Consider the following 20,990-nt stretch of genomic DNA (forward strand, 5'->3'; position numbering starts at 1 on the left):
AGAGCGGTTTATTGGCCACATTCCAAGATACACCTATATTAATTCTAAATTTCACAGCAGCCAGTGGGAACTGCAAACGGACCCGAGAAAGAGGGTCACAACAATTCAGAAGGCTTTCACAAATGGAGTGGAAGCTCCAGAAACATCAGAAAATGAAAGATTTCATTAACTTATATTTGATCTCTTAAACACAAGTGTGAATACTTTTGATAAACCTATAGAGAATAAGAATTTTCGTTCAAAATACTCCCTGAAATACCTCTAGTATTTAAAATAAAATTGTTTATTTTTGTATGTAACCTATTTTCAAGTCTTTGAAAGTTTTCCTCTTAGAGAACAATAATCTGTTTATCTACAAACAAAGTAGACACTTCCTAGATAATTTTCTAACTTCACTTATAAACTTGTTAAGTACACATTTCTTGCCAGAAAGGTGTGAAAATGACAGCTCTACATTTTTAGGACCCTTTTCCCCCAAGCAAGAAGGGAACAGAAACAGGAGCAGAGATGAATTCTACCAGCAACAGAAACTTAAGCTCTAATTATAGTCTCCAAGGCTGCCACGGCCTCTTTCATTGGTGAAATAACCTCAAACTCTTTCAAGTACAATCTATCAAGACACATGGAAGAACAGAAGGCAAATCTGAATAGGTTTAATAGGCAGTTTACTATTTTATTAATTTTTTTAATTGAGAGACACAATCTTTTCAAAAGGTTGATGTGTATGGAAGAAGCTAGCCAGAGAAGGATCAAAGTCCTGGAGTTTAAATGCAATATAACTCATAGACTTAGAGAAAAGGGCATATACATGTATTTGTTGTGTGACATTTACACCAAACTGCCAGAATGGTGACATTTAAAAGCGCTTGAGAACAAACTCTGAACTATGGAAATGTTTTATGACTATTAACTTCCAGAGCCAAAATTCACTCTCAGCATGTATAGCATAGGTAGTGAATAAAATTAACATAAACCCGAAGTTAATTAATAAAAGTAACAGGGGAATGTATGCAACTTTTTTTTTTGTCCCTTTACCTGGTGGTGTATATAATTGCAATGTGAAGCACAATCACATTATAGTAATTTAATCACATTATAGAAATTTAAACTGCTTAAATGTAATATTAGTTTTTCCATATTGCATATATTCTAAGGGCATTATTTGTTTTTTGAGCTACCTTGAAATTCTGATGACAAATATTGAAGTATCTTTATTTTGCCCTCACTGGGCACTGGATTAGCCTTCTTACTAATATTTGAAAAATTACTGTCAAGAAACCACAGTAACTGAGGTATGACTGCTACCTTCCATTTCTTCAGTATGCAAATACTTTGATAATTGAAAATAATGCATGCAAGCTAAAAACTTGGTGATCAAACCCATGCTTTGTAAGATAGATTGCTGGCGATCCAATGTAAATACTGATTAAAAAGAGGAGGAGACATTTTCCTTGTATCTAGACACATCACTACAGTATCACAGGAGCAGCCAATCCCTATAGGTGCCTGTACAGGTTTTCTTCAACATAAGAAATATATTCTGTATTCTTGTGGAATTCTTAATAGCTGTAGTAGCATCCATTTAATTTGTGAGATTGACTCCTTGTACAGGCTAAGAACAGGTAATGCTGACTTGTAATTGCAGGCAAAATGTAATTGAACACAGCCTTTTATAACATTCTTAAACACTTACACTTGCAGGCTTCTAAGCACAACAAGCATAAGGGAAATGTTTTTCTATGAACACCATTTCATTGGATGGCTTCAAACAATAATAGCTATTTTGTAAAGCTTCTGTAAAGCTCCAGGAAGCAAATCATACTACACTAAACCATCACCAAAAATAACCAACCATCATCAAATACGTGTTTGAAACTGATAAAGTACTCCTCAAAATAATAAAATATTCTTACAATAGTCTTCAACAGAAATGAGCCCTCAGTCTCAACTGAATCAAAGCTATTGCTTTGTCTCAGCTATTGCTTTCTACAGACAGACTTCTTCCTTTTTATTACAATTATTGAAAGAAACCTTACCTCTCCATCTCGTATTCTTTCATACCTGCTTTTACTGCCTTCATTACCTGTAAGATGCATATTAACATGAGATATTCATAGCAGGAGGGAATTTAAATTTATAAATTTATTACTTATGACTGAGTATATGCAGAGGAACTTAACTACAAAAATATCATCTGTACTTAATTTAGTTTTACATCAGCAGATGCATTTTAAAACTACATTAGGCATCAAACTCATTTTAATCTTTATAAATGCTTGCAATCTCCAGCAATAAAGCAAGTTTAATTGCCAAACTACTATATCCTAATTAAGTGCAGCTCATCAAAATACCAATGCTTAATTCTGAAAGCTCTGGTGAACTTGGCAGGAAGTCCTTTTGTTTTACTTTTATGAAACACCAGCAAAACAAAACTATGAACCATGTGTATTCTACAAAGGGAGACTCTCTTTTACACTTTGCAATCTGAATTAACAGGTAACTACAAGAGTTAATACTGTTTTATAACATGTAAAGTCTAATTTTGTTCTCACATTTGCTGCGAATGTGCACCAATTTTATTCCTTTGCCTGTTTCTGTGTTATAAAAGTTCCTGGCAGCTACTCTACAGAAGAAATCTCTCAGATGCAGTAAGATCATTCAAGGATGATGAAGGAGAAAGGAAAATGAATGCAAATTACTATCCCTAGACTTTGCAATTTTACAATATCCACTTAAAGTATTTTTACACTTCACAGTTCAGAAATTTGAGGAGCAGGAGCAAAGACAATAGCTGAGTCAGTAACCTCATCAGTTGCTTTTAACTAAGGTCCCTCTGGTCATTGCTCAGAACTCGTGGCATCTCTGCCTCACTATACAGTGTACAGACTGACACCCAAATTGGTACATCAGTACCAGCAGAGCAATATGACTCCACTGGTACAGTGATAGGCCCAACCTGAGCAGCCTTCTGGGAGTCTGGATTTGTCTTTGCCATGCTCCTATGTCAACAGAATAGCATCATGAAGCACTGTACTGGGGGACATATCCATCTCTGAGGAGCAAACTAAGGAATCTTTGAAATGTCCTCCTTCCAATGTGCATGGAAACACCCCTTCAGCTTGTAAGGGTCTGGAGAGAGTAACCTGCTAGCTAAACTGTTCACATCTGCAGATGCTGACATGGACCAGAAGAACCATCTTTTTTCTCTCTTCTTTCTCTATCATGATATAGGTATTTGTGCATACAGAACAGATCAACAGCAATCACGTCACCTTCTGCTGAGGCTCCAGCTCTTCTCCAAAACCACACTTTGCTTCTAACACATTGCAAATGCACCAGTGAGTTCAAGGACAATGCAAGGTATATTACTGAGCTGTAATAGGAGGGATATTATCCTCTTACTTCTACCCAGCCTTTCCATTATTTTATTACTAAGCAATTCAGGGCTGCTGGAACATTTTCTGAGTACCACTGCTACACCAAGAGCAAAAATTATTAACAGTAAAGGATCCATTACCTCTTTATGAGCTTCACTGGAGATTTTATTGGTGTAGCGCAGAACTTCCAACTCCATGTCTGTCTTAATCACACGACTTAAAGAAAAGTGGAACAGATATCAGGTTAGGTTGCAACTTCACAGCTTAAGAATAGGAAATAAAACCTGAAAATAATATGCATCACCTATGGTAAAACTAGATCAAGCACACCCCAAGAGCAAGGAGCTGTTACAGTATTCATGACAGCAAAGTTTTGTTGGCATTGATTCACCATTAGCAAAACTATCATATAAAGGGAAGTCACAAGCATTTCAAACATCAGCCTGCATTATTTTAAAATTAATAAACAAGTGGTCCAACTAACATTTTTTCAACTCATTCTACAGTACATTAGGAACAAAAGCAATGTATTTCTGCATTTGTCATGGCTCAAACACTATGTCAAACAGAACATTTCTACAAGTATACTTGATTTACTTTTCAAACACACTTTGAAACTAGTTTACATAATGAAATTCCCAGAGCTCCAGAATTTCTACTCATCACAATCCTAACTATTTGCAATACTTCAAAAGGCAGGGTAGAGGACAGGGGGTGTGAAGAAATGTTATTTCAGTTTGGTATTAAAGAAACAAAACATGAACTCAGAAACCATAGCAGCAGTAATTGCAACCATTGTCCCTTCTCTTTCACACGCTTCTGGAGGAAAAAAACCCAAAACAAACTCCCCCCCCAAAACATGCTGTTGTTCCTGCCTTATGAGATAATGAAATTGTGTCTATTTACGAGTCTTTATACTCTGTTGTGAACTCATCTTAAAAATTTACCATTAAACTCTTATCTACTTACACTGCTTTCTACCATGTATTTCAAATAAAAGCAGCTATTTAGTGTGACATGAACAGGGAAACAGAGATAATTCCATACTTTCTATTAAAAACCACCTACTCTTCCCACTGCTTCGCATAGTGATTTCCTAATATTTATCATGCCCATCTCAAAGGCAGTCATGAAGTACACACTTACTGTTTACAAAGAAAAAAACTGTATCTTTTGAATTGCATGGAAATATTTAAATTGTATTTTCCAGCTCCACTGCAGAGCTTGTAGCAGTTACGCAAGTTTTTATGCTAAAGTGCCGTAACTGTTATATTTTGAAACTGTCACCAAGACACTGCTTTTTTATTTTAACATGCTCCTACTCACACTGCTGTAAAAAAAACTATTTACTATATTTCTGCTCCTGTAGTTTGTTTTAATGAAACCAGGAACAGGTTTCGCAGCCATCAGTGCCTCTGATGTGTGATAAGAGCATTTCCCACAGACAGTAATTGCATCACTATGCAGCACAGCCACTCCCCTTCAAACACAACTTTTCTGGCAAGAGTAACGGTACCTTTGTAAAAATGCTTGCATCAATCAAAATGCTCTTAAGAAACAGAAAAAAAGCAGAGGGGAATATATTGACATTCTTAGTCAATTGGAATATGACACAAAATAATCACTAGGCACATTGAGAAGTACAAGATTTTAAAAATGCACATCAAGGTGAAAAAAAATTACACTGAGATGGTATAATCTGCTCACCACAGGTGAGAAAACAAACATCTGCTTCTGCCTTTCAGCCAAGACCTAAAGAGCAGTAGTAACTCAAATATATTCATGTTAGAATGAGGTGGCAAAGGCTTATAGATTTATTTTTTTTTTTAATCCCGTTCTTTGGAAGACTGCATGTACTAGCAGGATAATTTAATACTTGTTTGATGTACCTCTATATTACTTTCAATAAGCAGTACATATCCCTGATCTGCAAATGACTGAAAAATAGGTTGTTTCATAATTCAGTTATTTAATCTCTTTATTGGGATCTCCCAGTAATGCAAGTTAGTAACTGTTCAATGGAAAGTGCAAACAACCATAGAATCTATTTTACTTGGCTAGGTCATAAGGCTTCAGGGTCAAAGTATTTACTTTAGATCATAATTTCTCAGGTACAAATTCACTCGCAGCCTCACATAGACTTTTTATGCAATGTATCACCTTCATTTACACAAGGTCTAGCACTGATACATTTTACAGAAATTGCTTAGTCTACTGAGACCAACAAATACCACTACCCAACTGTTAGTAGGAAGGAGAGGGAGGATGTACAATTGTGCAGGGAACACTAATAACTTAACCCCTCCATCAGATACCAAAAAGAAAAAGTCATTGGGCTCTGATGCTGTCTGCAGGGGTACTCTTGATGGAGTTTCCACCAATATATTTAGGTAGCAGAAGGACATGCATTTTAGCATCTTCTCACAGTAAAAGCAACATTCTCCCAAACCAGGTTTTAAGCACCACTTGTCATGCACTTTGTTCAGCACTGTGGTGCAATCTTGCAGGCAATGAGTGGTCCACAGTTTTTGTTATGTTTTTCCCCCCACTTCCAAGATAAGGCTAGGAATAAAGTCCCACCTTTGTTCACAAATCTGAACTTCAGTGTTCTATTAAAAACAGCTCTTGGAGCAGTTATGCACTCTGCATACATTCACTAATATTTTCATGGGAACAAGTACATTTCCAGCCTCCAGTTAAGCCAATTGCAAAAATGTACAGACTCAGTATACAGTGCAGTTCTTAGACTAACAGATAAGCCACTCAGTGCAATCAATTTAAAATAGAAGCACAAGTCTCATATTTTTGGGATTAACCTATAGCCTTTTTTTTCCCTTCATTTTACCAGAGTAAAAATATTTATTTTTCCCCGACTCTTCCCTTTTACCTGCACTTTGTGCTTTTATTTGCACTTGCCATATGAGTAGGTGGTCTTTTCATGCATGTCAGTCATCCAATGTAAGAGAGAAGCTTTAATACAAACAAGTACCATTTCAGTCCTGAAATTAAATTTGGGCATTTTATGTGGCAGGATATCTAATTTTATGCACAACCTATTTTCCATTAATCAAGTGGCCAAGAGCACAATGAATCTGAGGCAATTATGAGGCTAAAACTTGCATAACTCAACTACATTTTCCTAACCCAGTGATTTCCTCAAAGGTATGCAAATTTTTGCTTCTCTATGTGCATTCACCATCCCTGATCAAGCACCAAAATAATTTGTTCCCCGTTATCAGTTCAGTGCTATCACCTGTTGTGTTTTGTTTGTTTTAGTACACGCATGCAACCTCATGGCTGCTTCCTGTAACATAAAGGGAAAACATCTGGGTTCATCCACTCCTCCTTGTACTTCTGTAGACTTTATGTCTACAGACCATCTAGTAAGTATAGATGCTGCACACATCCACAGACTCTGCAGTCCTGCCTTGTCTTCACTTTTTCACCTCTGCTGTTAAGTTCCATGTTTTATTTATGGAAATTTCTCTGCCATAGCTGATAGACTTCTGCAAGCTTTTGCATAAAAACTTCCTATCTGAATTAGCATCAAAGCCAGCAAAATAGTAATACATGTAAGGAAAAGAGAAGCTTTACAGTACAATTCTGAAAGATAGCTGTATGAACATCAAACACAGGAGTTCATCTTGAAACGTTCAAAAAGTTAAGAGGCCTGCAACATAAATTAAAAAAAACCCTGAAAACACAAAAATGCATGTCGAGCTTTAAGGCAGTAAAATCAAGAACACTTTCCCCAAAGAAACAATTATAGCTTTCAATCAAAGTAATGCAAATTAAAGAATATATGAAATCTTCCACCCGTAACTATTAGATCCCATTTTCACTGGTATTACAGGAAAATACAGTATATAGAGGAACAAAATGAGCCATACATTGCTAAAAGATTCTCTTCTACCACCACCACAATTATGGTAGACATTAGTATAGTAAAGCAACAAAAGGCTATTTTGCTAAGCGCTACTGTAGAAAAATGTGCTTTTGATTGCTAGGGAGATAATTTGGACAGGTTTGGAATTTGTCTTCTGTTAGATGAGATTTTCTTTTCAAAATAGTGAAATCAGTATTTAGTGCATAAATTCAGTATCAAACCTGAAACAAGAATGCTTAAATTTGAAATTAAAGTGTTTGAAAACATATTCACTTCATTAAAAAAAAAAAAAAAAAAAAAAAAAAAGTGAAACCACCAGTCAGCAAACTGCTGAAATCCTGTCTAAGGTCAAAATCTTTCATGTTTTATCCTTAAGTTTCACAGCAAGTCAGAAAATGTTGAGTTCTTGGAATAAGAATGAGTAAGCAAGGGAGGCAGTAGCTCCTTAATCACAAACGCTTTGCCCCTTGTCAGTACTGAACCATTTTCTCTGCATTTTATTAGAAGACTGTATAATACTAGAGATGCCTTTTGTAGCTCACAGCTCTCCCTGGCTGGTTCAGAAAGCTCAGCCATTTCACCTCTTGCTGGCAGTTTTGACAGCATGGTATAGATCGGAGTTTTTCTGACAAGTATCACATAAAACAGAGTAGTACAGAGCTTGCTGAATTTGAAATCATATGCCTCTGTGCAAGCACACAATTCAAATGAGGCAATTTTCTACTCTAGAATATAACCCCAAAAAAGTTTCTTCCTAAAATAAAAATATTCATAATTCTTGGGCAATAACTTGACATTCCACAGAAAGTTCTACTTTAGGAATTTCAATATACATAGCCTGTCATACATGTATTGATGTCACCAGACACTTAAATCCTAACAATGGTCTTTAACATACTTCTGACTTAAAATAAAAGCCACCAAACTCGACAAAACCTTTCAAACATTCCTGAATGCAAATCTGAACTTGGCTTCACTTACAAATCCCCTTCGAAAGCCAGGTGGAGGGAAGGTGCATACCAAGCATCTCTCCCTTGTGAGATCAAAGGGAGGACAAAATCAGAATTCCAGGCGGGCACTCCCAATTCACAGAAGAAATTCTCTCTACACTCAACAGCTCTAAGTGTTGCCTTTCTACTGCTTCAATGCTCCATCTATCTCAGTACAATCTCAGGGCATAGATCTCAGGTTTGTCCATGTCTGAGCTTCCTGAAGAAGATTTAACCTCTCATTAATATAAACCACAGAGGAGAAACGCTTACCAGGTGACACCTTGGTAAGGTGGATGAAACCAGAATGAAAGCTACCTTGGAAACAAGCCTCGTGCAGCTAAAATTAGCATCTGCCTCCCTGTAGTGCTACTGTATCAAAGCTCAGAAGTGAGATCAGGCCCTCTGCAGGTCCCCTTTCTGGTCCCTTGTCTTTCCTTGCTAACAAGAGTGCAAAAAAGCAGGAAAATACAAGAAGCACGAAAACTGCACTGTCAGGTTAAAGACATAGCTCCCTCCTACACTCTTCAAGCAGCTTGTCAGGTCACTCAGAGAATCCTCCTCTTGCTGCTCGGCACATGATAATGAAGTATCAAGAGGCGGAAAGTTCCTAATGTCCTCAACAACAACAAAACCCCACATGCCCTACACCAAACCAACCAACTAAACTCAGCAGCAGCAGCCACCTCAGGAGGAAAATAAGACTTTATGAAGAACTTCTAACTTAACTCACCCTTTCTATTATTTTTGTAAGCAACATAGCATGGCATCAGAGGTCTTAGCGCATGTGTGAACATTTCTAGATCTTCCTGTCAACACGACAGAACCTCGACTAACTAAACACTAACGATGCTTTAAAAAAACCCAGGTTGCTAAGTTCCTTCTTTAACTAATGGTGTCTAATTTGTGCACCTAAAAAGCACGTCCCCACACATCCATTTCTGACCTTGTGTTCTGCCTTAGGGCTTTGCACCTCAAAGGTTGCACCAACTCTTAGATTCAGAAATCAATTCTGTGAGGTAACTTCTTTGTTTTGGAAAAGGAAGCATCCAAATTCTAGGACAGAACAGGCAAAATATAAAACATAGTACCCTGAGCTTTCTGTGTTGCAAAGCACTTACACACATCAGCAGGATTTGCAAGCAACGAGCTCCACTATTACACATCTCCAGGTCCATCTATGACTTAGTGATGCAACAATGTCTAAGCAAAGTTTCCCTGTTTTCCACTTTCCCTTTACAACTTTTTTTGCCAAGCAATGAAAAATGGCAGTAACAACAGAAATCTGACCTATTAAAAATGCTACTTGTTCTGAAATCACATTGAAGTTCAAAAAACATCTCCACAGCTTTCAAGCTCGCAATCAGGTGTAGAGGAAGACAGAAGATTGTTCTCAGCATATGTGCTAATAATAAACATTAAAAATAATAATAGGTAGTAGCATTTAATGCAATAGCTTACAGCAGTGGCAGTCAAGAGTGTGTACTTTCCTGTTTGCATTTTAAGATTTTGAGCTTATCTGTCTTAACTACGGATTAGCTTGTTTCTAGATTAATACAGTCAAAAAGCTTAGATAAAAACCTAATTCATTAACAAAAATCCACTATGTTTTTTTCAGTTTATTTCCTTAATGGAAAATGAGAAATTCCTACTTATGGAGCAATCCTGAGGAAAAAGTCAGCAGTGCTGAGCAAAAAAGAAAAACTGGTAAAATGCAGTAGCTTTGCAAGCTACTAATACACTTAGTCACACTCTCTAATTTTGTCTATTCTAGATAGGCTACAATAGAATTCCCCTAGAATTACAAAGTATAGTTACATGAATTCAACAAAATTAATGCTGTTTAAATAAATCCTAGAGAAGTAATAATACCTTATTAAATATTACCTGTTCATAGTTTTCATCACCTTTGGTTTTCATTGCTAGAATATAAATTCTCCTCAGTTGTAGCCATACAAATTCACATTTATAGGAATGTGACTTAACTCCTAATACATTCCATAAAAATGCACATCCAGACAGAAAGCTTAAGAAATGTTACATAAATTATTTACTTTTCAATGTTGTTACATAGCCCTGTTTTTAGTTTTGTACATTATTTCCACCCTGTGACGTGAAATCATCTTAAAACTGAAACTCATAAAATGGGTCCGGATGGAATGCATACAAGGGTGCTGAGGGAGCTGGCTGAGGTCATTGCTAGGCCACTCTCCATCATCTTCAGTAAGTCATGGGCAACAGGAGAGGTGCCTGAGGACTGGAGAATAGCAAATGTCACACCAGTCTACAAGAAGGGCAAGAAGGAGGACCCGGGTAACTACAGACCAGTCAGCGTCACCTCCATCCCTGGAAAGGTGATGGAACAACTTGTTCTTGTCACTATCTCCAGGCACATCAAGGACATGGGGGTCATCAAGAGCAGTCAACATGGTTTTATCAAGGGTAAATCATGTTTGACTAACCTCATAGCCTTCTATGAGGAAATTACTAGGTGAATAGATGATGGTAGAGCGGTAGATGTGGTTTATCTTGATTTCAGTAAAGCATTTGACACCGTCTCCCACAGCATCCTTGTAGATAAGCTGATCAAGTATGGGTTTGGTGATCAGGAAGTGAGGTGGATTAGGAACTGGTTGAAAGGAAGGAGTCAGAGAGTTGTAGTCAATGGGGCAGAATCTGGTTGGAGGTGTGTGACTAGTGGAGTCCCACAGGGGTCGGTACTGGGACCGGTGTTGTTCAACATCTTCATCAACGACGTGGATGAGGGTATAGAATGTACCCTTAGCAAGTTTGCTGATGACACTAAGCTGGGAGGAGTGGCTGACACACCAGAAGGCTGTGCTGCCATTCAGAGAGACTTAGATAGGCTGGAGAGCTGGGCGGGGAGAAACATGATGAAATTCAACAAGGGGAAGTGCAGAGTTTTACATTTGGGGAAGAACAACACCATGTCCCAGTACAGGTTGGGGGCTGAACTGCTGGAGAGTAGTGTAGGTGAAAGAGACCTGGGGGTCCTGGTAGACAGGAGGATGACCATGAGCCAGCAATGTGCCCTTGTGGCCAAGAAGGCCAATGGCATCCTGGGGTGCATTAGAAAGGGTGTGGTTAGTAGGTCAAGAGAGGTTCTCCTCCCCCTCTATTCTGCATTGGTGAGGCCACATCTGGAGTATTGTGTCCAGTTCTGGGCCCCTCAGTTCAAAAAGGACAGGGAACTGCTCGAAAGAGTCCAGCGCAGAGCTACGAAGATGATTAGGGGAGTGGAACATCTCCCTTATGAGGAAAGGCTGAGGGAGCTGGGTCTCTTTAGCTTGGAGAAAAGGAGACTGAGGGGTGACCTCATCAATGTTTACAAATATGTAAGGGGTGAGTGTCAGGGGGACGGAGTTAGGCTTTTCTCAGTGATGACCAGTGATAGGACAAGGGGTAATGGGTGTAAATTGGAGCATAGGAAGTTCAAGGTGAATATCCGAAAAAATTTTTTTACTGTAAGAGTGACAGAGCACTGGAACAGACTGCCCAGGGAGGTTGTGGAGTCTCCCTCACTGGAGACATTCAAAACCCACCTGGATGAGTTCCTGTGTGATGTACTCTAGGTGACCCTGCTCTGGCAGGGGGGTTGGACTAGATGATCTCTCGAGGTCCCTTCCAGCCCCTAAGATTCTATGATTCTATGATTCTATGATTCTATAAGTTATACATTTGGTCTAATGTTGGAAACAAAGACCAAGGCATGTTGCTATCAGTGGACTGATAGATTTGGAAGAGAAACAGAGAAGGTAATCTGGGGGAACACTGGAGGTGAAAACTTTTTGTAGATGGCAACATTTATCTGTCACCATTAACTGACTTCTGTTCAGGAGAGTGACTTAGTATCTACTTTTTTGCTTTATGGGTGATTTATCTGTATCTAATGTTCAAGAGGCTGTAGATGAGCCCAGCAGTATAAACTTAAAAGTTATAAGTCATACTAGTTTTCTACTTTGACTTCTGATTTTGAGATGTGAATCTTACAAGTTAAGAAGTATCAATTATGAGGAAAGAGGGATTTAAGCTAGGCCAACAGTTAATGGACTGGGGATTAAGTGTGGGTTTATTAAGGATTACTAGAACTATGAAGTTCGTAGAGTCCTTATTGAGCAATCATCTTTGGTTTTCTGCTTTCTGAAATGTTTCGGTAATATTTGGTGTAGATGCTATCTGGTTTCAGTGAGCTATGGTAACCTAGATTTTTCTTTTCTACAGGTTGTACCTTACAATACCTTGAATTAGTGTAGTAAATATGCTTATTTGGCAAAAGATATCATATATACGACACTTCTGTCTAATATATAAGTCCTTTTTAAACGCTAACATTTGTTTTGCTCTGTGCCTTAACATCATTCTAGCACTAATAATACTTTTATTCATGTTACATCTCTTTTTAGCTGGTATGTTTCCTATAATGGATGTCAGGCTTCTAATCTGCAACCCTAGGATCTCCTTGGAGTTCTGTAAAATCATTTGCCATGGACTATGAAACCTCATTGGCTAATTCCTTTAGTACTCTCTGATGGATTTAATCTGGCCTTGCTGATTCAAAACATTAATTCAGTCCAGGTAATTTCTCACTTGCTCTTTACGGTGTTGATGTCTCTTCTCTTATGTTGTTCATCTACTCCCAGCATAATTAATCATTTCACAGAAGAGTTGTTTTGAGTGAACTGAAGCAGAGCAAGTACTTAGAAATTCCACTTTTCCTCCCCTCTAGTGTATTTACTTTCTGATAATTAGAGCTCTTACCTTCCCTTTTATCTTCTCTTTTTCTCTGAAGTAGCTAAATAATTATTTTTTTCATTATCTATTATGAAATTATATTACTACTGAACTTTGCATATCCAATATATTTTTTTTTGTAACTTCTTATCCTCACTTTGCTTACCCTTGCAATAAAATGTTGCAGTTGCAATGAATTCTCATCTCTGTATATTCTAGAACTTCTACCTCCAAAGCAGATTCATTTCTCATGTTTCATTTGTGGAATTTCCTCTTAATGTGAACCATGCTGCTTCAGGGATTTTCATGAAGTTGTGGAAAAAAAGGCAGTGAACAGAATGTAAAGTGGGTATGACTTTGGTATGGATTCAGGACAGCTATGATGGAAAATATGAACAGAAAGAGATGAAGGCTCCAGCATCAATAGACATTTGTGTCTGCTACCAACTTCTCTGAACCTTGATCTGATTTGAATATTTATTTAGCTTTTGACAAACAAGATACCCTCTTTGCTCTTCGGCATATATGGAACTGGTGTGCTGTATCACATAACAACAGCAATGAATTAGCCTTTTTTATTTTCTCAAAAATAATGCGTGCTTTGATAGAATAATGAAAAAAAATATTATTTTAATACCCTTTTACATCTTAGATTTAATCTACAAAAGGAGAGTAAAATGTCAATGAGGACAAAACAGACAAGACAATTTGAAAGTTAAGTGATATTTCTTAACAGCCTCACTATGTTTGGCACTTGAAAACAAAGCTTAACAATCAAGGACACAAAAATTAATATTAAATTCAAGACTGAGAAAAGAATTCTTAAAAATACAAAAAGTCCTGATTATTGAGGATCATTTTAATTTTGCAGCCTAATTCAAATCAAGCTGCTGTGCACAGCCATTTATTAATTGAGAAACCAATATTTCCAAGTGCCTTTGAATCAATAGATTTACCTATAGAATACATTAGTACTTATTAGTTCAACCAATAGGACACAAATCAGCCTTGTGGCTGAAACACGAAACACAGGTATGAATATATTTGCTATGAGTTGTTCCTTATGTATATCACTCTGATTCTAAACACAAACCAAAGTGAAAAAAATTGAAAAATTGGATAATAAAAGGTTAAAAATTACAATATACTATTTACTTTCAAATCCCATTAAGATTATCAATTCTCCTTAATTAATGATGGGGGATCAGTTATGAATTACTATATGGTAATAATTTTCATTCAGAAGTTGATTTCTGAATTTTAATATCTGTTTGTTGTGGGTTTTTTTAATTCTTGGTATCTAAACTTTCTACCAGACAAAAAGGAAGTTTCTAGCAGGTTCTCATAGGAGCTACCTCTGTAGCTCCACCGCTATAAAAACCTTGCCACAGAAACCAAATATACTGACATAACCTGATGGAACATGATAGACTTGGCAAAAACTTGCATGTCAGTGGTAGGACTGTGGTTGTATATGGATGTACCTCCTTAAACCGCTTCAAAAAAAATGTACCTCCTTTGGAATGGAATCTTAGCTACATAAGCAGAAACAAAACCTCATAGTTTACAGAACCCTCTTGATGAAGTAAGTGGGAGCTTTTAAAAATTCTGTCTATTGTAGTTCATACTACAAACCTAGGAAACTATCTTTGCAAAATTAGTTTCAAAGGGCTAAATTAAGGTTTCTACATCAATGTGCAAAAAATTGAATATATGGCTAAAGGCTGAGGGAGCTGGGTCTCTTTAGCTTGGAGAAAAGGAGACTGAGGGGTGACCTCATCAATGTTTACAAATATGTAAGGGGTGAGTGTCAGGGGGATGGAGTTAGGCTTTTCTCAGTGATGACCAGTGATAGGACAAGGGGTAATGGGTGTAAATTGGAGCATAGGAGGTTCAAGGTGAATATCCGAAAAAATTTTTTTACTGTAAGAGTGACAGAGCACTGGAACAGACTGCCCAGGGAGGTTGTGGAGTCTCCCTCACTGGAGACATTCAAAACCCACCTGGATGAGTTCCTGTGTGATGTACTCTAGGTGACCCTGCTCTGGCAGGGGGGTTGGACTAGATGATCTCTCGAGGTCCCTTCCAGCCCCTAAGATTCTATGATTCTATGATAGGACAAGGGGTAATGGGTGTAAATTGGAGCATAGGAGGTTCAAGGTGAATATCCGAAAAAATTTTTTTACTGTGAGAGTGACAGAGCACTGGAACAGGCTGCCCAGGGAGGTTGTGGAGTCTCCTTCACTGGAGACATTCAAAACCCACCTGGATGCGTTCCTGTGTGATGTACTCTGGGTGACCCTGCTCTGGCAGGGGGGTTGGACTAGATGATCTTTCAAGGTCCCTTCCAACCCCTAAGATTCTATGATTCTATGAAGTAGGAGGCATCTGCTGAGGGAACTTCTCTGAAGCAATGGCAGAGAACATAAACACATTCAATAGTACTCAAAGAGAAAGTTTTTATGTTACTCACCATTCTGTAATTTCAGGATGAAGGATTTTGTTGTTCACATTAAATCTAACAAAAAAGAAAAAAACAACCAAAACACAAATATTAAAAAACAGCTAGACACACAGCAGCAGAGACTACATATCTACTTTTTTTTTTTAACTGTCTCTTCTCTGAAGACGTGAAAACTCATGAAAGCAAATACACTCTTGGAATACAGTACAGATCAGTATAAAACTCAGTGAGGTGAATGGACACACCCACCTGTACTGGACAAGTATGTAATTTTTAAACACCTGAGACTAAATGAGATACAAAGTTTTAAGGCTGTGCAGAAACCAGAGTAACAGTACATTCACAACATGTTTATTAAACTTTTTCTGACAAATATAAAATGTTATCAATTCACTCCATGAGCATGGGTTGAAACAGATCCACCTCCAGAGGTCCCTTCCACACGGTTCTGTGATTGTAACTTTGCTCCTGAAATGCCCTCCAATTAAATTAAACATAGTGAATTGCTAATTTCATCCTTTGTTTTACACCTTCCCATTGTTTGTGTGCACAGAACTTGCATGTGATAAACAATCTTGCTTAGAGGACTGTGAAAAGAACACCTCTCCTTGTCTTTTCCTGTCTAAAGAAGAGTTAAAGCAAACACTTCCATCTCACCTTAGCCTCAAACACTTAACTGTTTTTCTGTTTATTTTCTACATTAGCAATTCATGCATTCTTGGAACTATTTTGAGACTCTCCAAACAGTAACATTACAGTGTCCAACAGAGTAAGAAGCTGAGTAATTAAGTGGAACACAAATGGATTTTCAAGCATTGCTGAAGGGTTTTTTTTGCATAAAATTTAAATGCCTAAGGAGCGTTCTGCATCAGAGATATTTTTGTCTGACTCAGGACTGTTGGTTCTTCAGTTAGGGCATTTAAGAGAATTAAAATGCTTCAAGGCTCCCAACACATCTTCAGAAAAATGTTATAAGGCAATAATTCATTTCCCGCATTTTTAAAGGAAAAATTTAATATAGTCCAGTTTATCAACCATTCTTTATGCCTCAGAAATGACCAACTAAAGCACAAAGCCAATTAAAAAAACTATTTAGAAATCACTACTAATGGCACCAGGGTCTTCCTGCATCCTCAGATAGCAAAAAAACCAAAACCGTATGTTTCTATTTTTCAAAACCATATTCTCATAAACTTATAAAAACCCTAACAAGGTGAAGGTTAATAGCTTTGTGTTCTTACTCCAAGGTAGAATACAACTTATAACATTCAACAAGGACAAGCTGTATGGTATTCACTATTATGGGTAGTAATTAGAAACTACTGGGAAAGCAACATAATACAAAAAGCCACAAGTCTCAGAACAATGCATCATTATTGAATACATTTGGTCACTTGGAAACCAGACAGTCTCATAAAACCAGAGAAAAATGATATTTTTTCAGTTTAATCACCACCATCCCAACAACTATTACCTATGTACACCAATGCAGAAAAAATTCCAGAATGGAAGAGCCAGTTAAATACACATTTATAGAGACTAAAATGAACAAATTATATATTAAAATAATCTATAAAAATTCTAAAAAACTAAAAGCCTGAACTCCCTGTTTGACTGGAAAGGGAATCAACTGATACCACCACAGAAAACCATGACAAAGAAGAATTAAGCTGCAGCTGCAACCACAGACATGAGGACTTTGAGTAATTGTCATCAGTATGTCAGACAGAAAACAGATCAATGAAGGCAAGTGTAAGGAGACACTGCAGCACTGCAGAATGCTTCAACACCAGCTCTGTGCAAGCAAGACAAGTATAAACTGTGGTAATTAGAAAGTAACCAAAGAAAATAAAGGGCAGGGAAGGGCAGGTACAGAAGGCAGCTGACTTAGGCTCTGAAAATTCCTCTCTTGTGCCATCTCTGTTGCAGTCCCTGGATTTTAGCTTTCCTGGCCACAAGGGCTTTTCTTGAACCATCTTTACGCTGCCAGAAATGAAAGTTTTACTTACTGGCTGGGACTACCTACTATGTGGGAACTCCTTAAAATTTCGGTTCCTGTTAATTGGGGAAGCTAATTAAACACACAGAACGCCAGTAGGATTAGAACAAGAGGGAAGGGTGATGAGGGAGAGGAGAAGAGACAGGAGGTCATGAGCTGAATAGCAATTTTATCTCTCACCTGAAAGACAGACTTTGTGATATAATTTCAAGTATAAAGCAAGATCTTAGACCTCTGGGACACAGCATCAATTCAGATGTGGAAGAGAATTTGATCTATGCTATGTAGCTTTTTCAAAGAAGCCAACAACTAAGCATTTAACTGTCTCAACTACGCTTAGCTCATGACAGCTGCGGGTCCTGTGTGAGTGACCACAAGGCCACCTGTTAACAACTGCTGGACTTCTAAGTTAATGACTCAATTTATGCTTCACTTTAGTTACACACACGGCAGGCAAACAAACCACATCCCAAAAGTTACTGGTTAAATAACAAGTTCAAGGGGAGGGGCTTGCCATCGCTAACAGGAGAACACAAATAGTGTTTAATTCATGTAATTTGTGCACAAAGTCCTACATAAAATAATCTTACCTTGTCAATACAGCAGGGTTTTTATCCTGCTAGACAATAAACAACTTAAAAACCATGTATTGTCCTAATGTTAAGAGGATCATGCAGGGCAATCAAATTCTGCATTTTCCTACAGTTTGCAAAATGACAATACTTCGATGATATGTGGTTTCAAGGAAGAAAACAAATGGATATTTTTCTACAGTTGCAAACTGTGAGGTGTTAATGCTCCCATTTAATCAACACAGATCTAAGAAATATTGCACTGAAGTGCATGTCCAAATTGATTTCATACTCAGTTGTCCTTTAACAGTTGAGACAATTTCATTAGTTTTAGAAAGAAAGCTAGAAATCTACACCTCCTCTATAATAACTCTGTATAATGAGACCCTTTTTTTGCCAGTTTAACAAATACACTTCATGTGTATATGGTGATAAAAATTTAAACCATAAACAATGTTAGAATTTTCTACTCTTCTTCAACATGGAGAGTCTTCCCCTAACTATTGACTTAGCTACACAAGTGCAACTCTGAGGCAAAGGAATTCACTGAAAAAACTTTAAACATTAGGTACAATTGCTTAAACTGTCCATCATTGACATCAATCCATTCTGACAATGAAAAAAGCCCCAAACACAGAGAAAAGATTTATTCAACAGTGTTTTAAAGTATGTGGCACATCACTGTTTATCCATACAGGTTCAAAATCCATTTTCTGTATGGTGAGCCACAGCATCTCAAAGCATTTTTACAAGTGCTACATGATGACCATAGGATTAGATACAAAAAGATCCTGCACATTTTCCACTCTGAAAAATGAGTCCATGAATTTCAGAAAAAAACCCCAACAAAACAACCCATAGAACTAGCAATCAGAAATACCTATTTCTAGAAAAAAATTGCATTAGAACTACTTCGGAAATCTGCTTTCTTAAGCCATCTGAAGTGATGAGAGCAAGTAATTTCTGTAGGATTCGTAACAGCTTTTTTGTAAAGCTGACCTGAGGAGAGTTACCAGGAGCAGCATTAGTAAATGGTCCAGGTGTCCTAAGTCCCTATCCCAGACTGGTCCCTCCATGGCACCAGGGTACTCCAAGTACCATCATTCTCCATTTTTGCAGATTGCAGCAACATAGAAGATTTTTTTAGTACAACATTCTTTGCTAAATGAGAGCTATACATAAACTGATGGAAATCATTATATAAAAATCAAGTTTGATGATTGCTAGCAGGACAAAAATAACTTTGAGGTGGTCTTCAAGGTGAGCATAGAAATAATCCCTGACCACAGAAGTCATTTTGTCTCAAATTACTATTTATTACAGTGGAAAAATTAATCAAATAGTTTAGGTAATTAAGTTCCAGAAGAAATTCAAAAGGTTCAAAAAGTAAGGCAATGGAGAAACCTCATTAGGGCAAGAAAAAGGCAGCTTCTAACAGGAGCAAATTAACAGCCTCCAAAGAGAGCAAGATTCAGCTTTTTCAAGAGATGATACATCATTTCTATTATTATCCATCACAAAAAAAAAAAAAAAAAAGGAAAAAGAAAAAGGAAGCAAGCAGCACAAGGGCACAGTTAGACTGCAAGAGAAAAGACAAATGGAAGCAGGAGGAACACAAAAGGGCCCTAGCAAGCAAATACATCTTGGCCAGGTAGCCAGCAACTGGAAACAAACAAAATAAACAAGAACCCAGGAATGAAATATAGCATTATGGGTAGGGCAGAGCCCAGCTGAGCAGAGGACAGAGGAGACAGCCGACAAGGCACATTCACAGGCAGGTGGGTGGGAGGGTGGTCTGAAGGACACATTGCTTGGTACAAACGCTGGGAAGAAATCAATCTAGCCCAAATATATGCATTTCCATAAAAGAAACATTTGATAAAGGAGAGGTGGAGAAGCAGGAACGCAAGAATGCTGAAATTGGTTAGGGTTTGTGTTGAAAATAAATATAAAATGGTCTGATTTATATGCAGTTACAAAAAACTGAGGAGAGCAGAGCTTAAAAGGAAGCTCTTCCCCCCACCTGCACCCTCAACTAGCAGTGATCCCTCTCCACATGCCAACCAGCGGCACGCGGGCCGAGCGTGCTCTCCGGAGACGTGACAGCCCCAGAGAAGGCAGAGGCAGGAGTCAGGGAGATCAAGGGAAGGCTGCAGTGATGAGTGCTTTGAGGGCACAGTACCTGTCAGAAGAGAGGAGTGAAACGCCAGCACACCCAACAATAAAATGAATGCATGCTCCTCTGTACCACAAGCACAGGAGGGGAAGACACCAACCAGATCTGTCAAAGCAGTAAAATTAACAACTTGGTGCCTAGGGCTGGAGAGGGGAGAGCATGTCCTGAGTCTCAAAAGAGAAGTGTCTGTTAAACAACTGGAAATTGCCCCTAAAGAACTGAGCAGCACTCCTTCCAGAGCACAACAACAGTATGTTTAGTGCAAAGCAAGAAGCCAGCAATAAAATATCATTAATCCCTGTAAGTGTTGAAGGAGACATGCTATTAAAATCTCAAATCAAGTGCTAAATCGAGTGGCTTCCTACCTTAATGTTGACTAGTAACAGAATGTGTTACTAATTAAACTCTAGTGTGTAGTGAAATTGAGGGGGAAAAAAGGGGGTTTTGGTACTTCAAAAAGACCTTTGTACATCATTCCCATAATGAATTACTGCTGGAATTAATAACTCTTTATATTTCGTGCAGAGGTGTCCCACATAAAACTGGAGTCATAACCCCACACAGATTTTTGAGTCCATCTGCATAAGAGAGCATAAGATAACTTGGTCAAAGCAAAGGCACATCATCCTGCTTTAACAGCAGAGAGGATGCCATATATTCATTTAAAAGGCCTGCTTATATTCTGGAATAGTTTATATTTAACTCACTGGGCAGCAAGAGATGTCTAAATGTCTGCCACCTTGGTCCCCAATATCCCTGACAGAATAATTAAGTT

At 37.8% G+C, this 20,990-nt stretch overlaps 1 protein-coding gene across 1 annotated transcript in view; it reads right to left on the reverse strand.

The window, feature by feature from the left end:
* The window catches only part of PEPD (peptidase D), a 140,943-nt gene that overhangs the window by 95,887 nt on the left and 24,066 nt on the right, over nucleotides 1–20,990 (reverse strand). The window contains exons 7-9 of the mRNA XM_010006227.1: nucleotides 15,478–15,522; nucleotides 3,518–3,593; nucleotides 2,037–2,083 (exon numbers count right to left, since the gene is read on the reverse strand). Coding sequence (XP_010004529.1) covers nucleotides 2,037–2,083; nucleotides 3,518–3,593; nucleotides 15,478–15,522 — 168 coding nt within the window. The remainder of the gene's footprint in view (nucleotides 1–2,036; nucleotides 2,084–3,517; nucleotides 3,594–15,477; nucleotides 15,523–20,990) is intronic.

Source organism: Chaetura pelagica, unplaced genomic scaffold (genome assembly GCF_000747805.2).
Source record: "Chaetura pelagica isolate M959 unplaced genomic scaffold, ChaPel_1.0 scaffold139, whole genome shotgun sequence".
NCBI classification, from domain to species: Eukaryota; Metazoa; Chordata; class Aves; order Apodiformes; family Apodidae; genus Chaetura; species Chaetura pelagica.